Genomic DNA, 6,713 nt, shown 5'->3' with positions numbered 1-6,713 from the left:
AAAAACAGAATTCCTTTTCTTCCTATCTATTTCTGAGGCTCAGAAGCCATCTGAATTAAATTATTCCCGAAAGTGAACTGATTTTCCAAAATCAATCGCAGCTGTCAAGAGGAAGGAATAAGGAATAGGTTTCACTCCAGCTTCTTAAGTTTTCATCTATGGATATTAGCATAGCTGTTAAAGACAAGCCTTAGCTAAATACCGCAAGCCACAAATGTAACAATCTGGATGGTGTATTGGGTCCTTATATCTTCACAATTAGCTACAAAATGAAACCTGACCACAGTTGTTCAAATACACTGAGCACCTTTTTCCATGAAAAACATAGATAATTAACACCGAAAATGCAGTCTTCTTATCTCATAAAAATAAAACCGTCTCATAAAAAGAGTACTATGCACAAACCCTTTTTTCCTAGCTAAAAGCCGGATATTCTTAAAATGGAAGTCGTTGCTAAAAAGTATATCGCTTCTAGAACATTACTTTAATCATGTTTTTATAAACATTACTTGACATTACCAGACTTAGGCTAAGTAAATAATTTCCAACACCCATCCAAAATGTGATATATAAATGTAATTAGTGATTAGAAGCTTTAGAAAACCAATAAGGCTACGTTAGTTTTCTTGACATCCTCAAAGCTCTGATCGGGTACGTTCCTAATGCAATGGGTGATCACATGGAAATATGAAATAATAATTACTATACTGGGATATACAAACATTACTTCTTCCCTGTATTTGTTTTTGTAATATTGTTGGACAAAAGATTTCCAGCTGACTGGTTTTTTAGATCAATGTTTCTCAAGCTTGGCTTGAAGGTTGAAGGTAGGTGGACTTCAGCTCCCAGAATTCTAGGAGTTAAAGTCCACCCATCTTCAAGTTGTCAAGGTTGAAAAACAGTGTTTTAGATCAGAGGTCTCCAACCTTGACAACTTTAAGACTTGTGGACTTCAACTCCCAGAATTCCTCAGCCAACAAAGCTGGCTGAGGAATTCTGGGAGTTGAAGTCTACAAGTCTTAAGGGGACCAAGGTTGGAGACCCCTGTTTTAGATGGTCTTCATCATTATTTGGGGATTATGGACTTTTGCCCTCATGGACTAACACAGCTTTTTATATAAGTTTTTATATAATCATATCCAGACTTCTAATACTTATCATTTCTGACAATATCAAGCACAAATTTAGTTAAGTTTCTCTAGGCAATTTAATGTACCGTACCACTGTTCTACACAATAATGTTAAAATGTCTAATTTTTTTAGCTAAGTGTCACTCTTGCAACACACAATAATCATATTCCCAAACACAGCTGCAATGCATGTTACGGAGGGTGGGTTCTTACTTAAATTACAAGTCTTGAATGAAAAGTAATGCCTTCAGCAGTATATGTTACTGCTTACATATTAGAAACATACTGTTTACCATCTGTTTTTCCCACTTCAATTGGTGGAAAATTTTACGAAGAGGAAAAAAAACTGACTTGCTATTATTGTTTGTGAAATAAGACACTTGCAAGCGGGAACTCACCCGTGCTCTTTAGTCAACGTACTGCCGATGGAATCCCACAACTGAAATTCACTGCCAAACGAGCCAACAAAAATTGTGAAGTTGTAAATGCAAAGATGGCGAATTGGGAAGAGTTCATTTGTCTGAGCAAGACCGAAGTGCGCAATTTGTGAGAGAGCAAGAGTTCGCGTAAGAAAAGTTGATGAACCGATTAAGAACGACCAGCGGATCAGAGTGAAATGGCTGTCAACCTTGGTGTTCCACAGAATCATGGCTAGCAGGTCACCTTATGGATGTTCTCCTGCATCAGAAGGTTTGAGCATGATGGGTTTCTGGCAGAATGATGACAGAAATGGAACCTTCGAAACTTGAAAGCTGGTTGTCGCACCAAGAGGAGCACTGTGACAGCTGATGAAAACTAGGTTCATCATTGTCACCCAGAAACTAAGCATCGCTATCTATCATCACAAAGCATAGAAGAGCATAGATATTACGTTGGAAAAGTATGGGGTGGCTATTAGTAGAGTTCAGCCTAGGAAAACAAGAAACAATGGGGAAGGGATTAAAAATTGCCCTGCCTTGATTTTCTTTGATTTAAGAGGAAAGGAAGGGAAAACGCCAATAAGCTTTCCAAGTTTGGTTTCCTATAACTTCTACCAATAAAAGAGAGTTCTAGCATGTCTTGTGGCATGTTTCCTGACCAAGCCCACCTTGGTGGAAGAAGCGATAAGGTTGAGTCATTACTTTTCATACAATCCTCATATATTTAGTGGCAGAACCAAAGATAAAGGGCCAAATCAGTTTTTCTCTCTAAGTAATTGAGCTGAACTAAGATGAATTCTAAAGGCTTTTAAGTACATATCCTGCCTTGCGTTGCCATTTTCTATCATAAAGCTGACTTACAGTACAGAATTTTATTGACAGGACAAAAGGGGAATTCAGGTGATATTTTTGCAGTGAAACTTTCCTCTATTTTCTCACCGTTATTTATTTTACTTATCATCTACTGACCCGGGAAAAAATGAAACTGCTACATGGCATCACATGTTTTGCTAACTTTTTGGAATAGCAATTGCTCCCCCAGCAGGTCATTTATTCAAGCTGCTTTTAGCACTTCTCTTTCAAAAGTAGTTTTGAATGCAGCTAGAATCGGTACCAAAGATTTTTTTTTTTAAAAAAATTGGGATTATGCACATGACTCTTAAAATCCTGCCCTTTTTAATGCAATGTCTTTCCCAAAGATTCACTTAAAAACAAAGCTTCACTACAGGCACAAATGTTGCAGGAAGTTAGTTTACAGCCAAAGCATCGTAATGTTGGCCAGTCAAAACTACTTTTCAGGATGTTTTCATTTCGTAAGAACAAATGATAGGAACTAAACCACCTCCTTTTATTTTTAAAAATGACCCATTTTCAAATCAATCCATACCTGCATTTTTTAAAATTTAATTAATCTGGTCTCAATCACTTTAAAGCACAAATCAGAAATTTACATTCAGCTGAATATATACAGGTAATCCTCAATTTATGACCGTTTGAAGTTACGACAACACAGAAAAAAAGTGACTTATGATCGTTTTTCCCACTTATGGTCGTTACAGCATCCCCATGGTCATACGATCAAAATTCGGACACTTAACGTTTGCATGTATTTAAGATGGTTGCATAACCGTCATAACTGGGGATCATGTGATCAAGCGACAAGCAAAGTCAATGGGGAAGTCAAATTCACTTAACAACCGTTAACAACTGTAGTGATTGGCTTAACCAATGTGGCAAGAAAGGTCGTAAAAGGGGGGAAACTCACATAAATCCGCCTTGCTTAGCAAACAGAAATGTCATAAGTCGAGGATTACCTGTACAGCTCGTTATCAGGGATGATAAATTCAGATCACCTGGAAAGCCTCTGGTGGCTCAACAGACTAATGCAGTCTGTTATTAACAGCAGCTGCTTGCAATTATTGCAGGTTCAAGTCCCACCAGGCCCAAGATTGACTCATCCTTCCATCCTTTATAAGGTAGATAAAATGAGGACCCAGATTGTTGGGGGCAATAAGTTGACTTTGTATATAATATACAAATGGATGAAGACTATGGCTTGACATAGTGTAAGCCGCCCTGAGTCTTCGGAGAAGGGCGGGATATAAATGCAAATTTTAAAAAAAGGCAGACTGGAGAAGGCTGACCTATGTCATTCTTAAAGAAACATTTCAGACAAATGGGTCATCAAATTCTATTGATTTACTTAGGGTGCTGCATTAATCTTGTGATCGCCATTACGCAACGGATACATGAAACACAAATCTAATCGTTGTGGCTTTCTCCCTTTTCAAACAAAGGTGGAAAGAAAACTGGAGTTACTATATTGTATGAATGGTATACTAAACAAACCACATAACTGGCTATGTTCACTGGCCAAAATAAGTCTTAATCTGTAGACGTACTTCAAACATGCCTGATCTGACATCCAGAAAATTATCATTTAAGGGCCTCCAACTAAATAACTGACAGCCTCATCAGGTAGACTAGACAGGAATCACAATTCTAATTTTATTTTTTTAACAGAATCTAACAGACCAAGAATGAGTCTCTTCTGAGCTTCTTTATCCATTCCAGAACCATTATCCAGCTTTCAACTCTGCTGTTTTTTTTTATCTGACCGTTTCCCTGGAAAGCATCTTTTCACTCTGTCTCCCAATGTCTTTTCCACATTCCATTTACAATAACAGCGTAACTTAAAAATACATTTCATCTGAATTTGGACAATAGAAATTAGCAGCCAAACCTATTAAGTTCTCAGGACAGTTACACCGTTTCAGAAACACAGCGATCCATGGACGCAAAACTAATGTTCTTAAGCCCTGACCACAATGAGATTTTCCTGTAGCTCAGGGGTCCCCAAACTTGGCAGCTTTAAGACTTGTGGACTTCAACTCCCAGAATTCTCCAGCCAGCACAGCTTGGTAGTCTTAAAACTACCAAGTTTGAAGACCTCAGCGTGTAGTTGAACATAAAAGCGAGAGGAGAAAAAAAACATTGTCTATACATGTTTAGATAAACAACCCCAGTATCTGCTTTGTGTTTCTTTCAAAGTAAAAAAAGAGAGAACGAATGTAACAGGTGATAGAATTCAATATCAGGTCGTACCTAAATTGTAACCACAGAGGGAGTGCGCTTGGTGTTTTCTTTGCAGTCAAAATCGTTAAAAGTTAATATTACCTGATCCTCCAGCTAAAAGTCTTAATATAGCTGGCTGCTTGTTGCAGAGACACAGCGAAGGTGTAGGAGTGTGAGATCGAAAAGTAACCTGGCAAACTTGCTAGAAAATGTTACATAGCAGTTTCATAATCCAATAGCCAATTTATATTCTTGCTATCTTTCATCTCAGTGCATGGTGCCAAACATCAAAATTATGTTTCAAAAATACAATCTATTGCTAGCATTAATTCTAGTTATTATTATTTTTTTTGTCTGGATGTTATACATCCCTTTCTCCACTCTTCTTGTATCTCGATCCTCCATTATTTATGGGCAAAAAAAAATGCAATTGTCATTATAGCCTTCATATAATTGCTTCTTAATCCACCTCCTTCTCTTTGAACATGTTCTTGGCCATCACGTTCTCCTTTACTGCCTGTAAAAATGATTGCCAGCATCTTCTTTGCTTTAAAACATAGGTCCTCAGGCTTTTTTTTTAAAAAAAATTCTTTTTTCAGGAAGTTCCCGTTTTCATCCGTCCAGACGTTGAATCTCTGGACGGTTATCTACTTCTCTGGATTCTGTCCGAGCACGTATATAGTCACTGGTCTGTCGCGTGTTTTGCTGTCTGTTGGTGTTTCTCCAATTTTTAACTGCTAAAAATAAATTCACAGCATAGGCTGTGGTTGCCAAAAAGCCAAATATCTAAAAAGAGAAAGAGAACATTTGTTTGAAGAAATAGCAGGTAACACTTAACAGAATCCGAATTATATGTGCGCGCTGTTGCTGTCTTCAGATAAAAAGGTAGCTGCCTTTTCCTGTCTTTAATACTGGTGTCCTGGTTGAAGGACAAGTTATAATCCTTATCACACAGATAAAGCTTCATAAAACTCCTTTGAACACAAACCAAAGATAATAAGCCTGCATTTTCGGTTAAGTACTTAATTGTATATTTTGGGGGTGGGTGAGTGGGTGGGAAATTTTACACTATTGGTGTCTTTAATATGAAATCAACAGGCATGTGTAAATATAGCATCAGCATATCCCAAATATTTTCCAAGTAATGCTGCAGGATAGCCATTTATCCATCCATGTGATTTTTGAGCTAAAGCCCAGCTCCATTAAAAAAAATAACTTAAGTAACTTAAACATATGATGACACTGATTATTTCTTTTCCCTTAAAATTTCCCAGAATTCTGCAGGCAAAAATTATGGAATTGTTAACTCTGAAAGCCGCCGATTAGCTTATACCAGTGATGGCTAACCTTTTTTAACTCGGGTGCCAAAAGGGTGCAATGCTGCCCACACACCTCCTGCCCCCTTATGCATGCGCATGCAACCCCCACGCTGCCCCACCCCCTGCTCAGGCGTGACCCCCCCCCTCAAGCTCCCCTACCCCTTGCGCATGTGTGTGCAAGCCCCTGCGCCCCATTTTGGGCCTAGCAGGCTTCCCTGAAGCCTCCGTAGGCCGGAAACGGCCCATTTCTGGACTTCCGGTAGGCCCATTCTTTACCCTCCCCAGGCTCTGGAGGCTTTCCTGGAGCCTCCAAGAGGGCGAAAACCGCCTCCCCTGGTCCTCCGGAGAACGGAAACGGCCTGTTTCCGGACTTCCGGTAGGCTCGTTTTTCAGAATCCCAGAACCTCCGTGCAAGCCTTGTATTTACCTGGCATCCAAAACGGGCCGCATAAAGGCTTCCTGGAAGGGAGGGGCGGCATAGGCATGCACGCACGTCTTCCACATACGCAGCAGAGACCTGAAAATTAGCTGGTTGGTGGGAGGCGTGTGCACATAAGCAGTGGAGCTGACCTAGGGCGACGGCTCATGTGCCAGCAGGAATGGCTCCGTGTGCCACCTGTGGCACGTGTGCCATAGGTTTGCCATCACAGGCTTATACCGTAACATTGCAAAATCCTGTTTGTGAAACAGAATTGCTCATTAACTAAAGCACCAATACACCATCTGCAAATCCAGTGCCCACATGCGGCTTTAACGGAACGTTGGCTTGC

General features: G+C 39.6%; 1 protein-coding gene across 1 annotated transcript in view; it reads right to left on the bottom strand.

Annotated features, from left to right (window-relative positions):
- The window catches only part of CMTM4 (CKLF like MARVEL transmembrane domain containing 4), a 34,053-nt gene continuing 27,340 nt past the window's right edge, over positions 1–6,713 (bottom strand). Inside the window, exon 4 of the mRNA XM_058155631.1 lies at positions 1–5,410. Within this exon, the coding sequence (XP_058011614.1) occupies positions 5,237–5,410 (174 nt within the window). The 3' untranslated portion in view covers positions 1–5,236. The remainder of the gene's footprint in view (positions 5,411–6,713) is intronic.

This window comes from Ahaetulla prasina, chromosome 12, assembly GCF_028640845.1.
Source record: "Ahaetulla prasina isolate Xishuangbanna chromosome 12, ASM2864084v1, whole genome shotgun sequence".
NCBI classification, from domain to species: Eukaryota; Metazoa; Chordata; class Lepidosauria; order Squamata; family Colubridae; genus Ahaetulla; species Ahaetulla prasina.
Note: the sequence above shows the minus strand (reverse complement) of the source record. Positions and strands in the feature narration are given on the sequence as shown.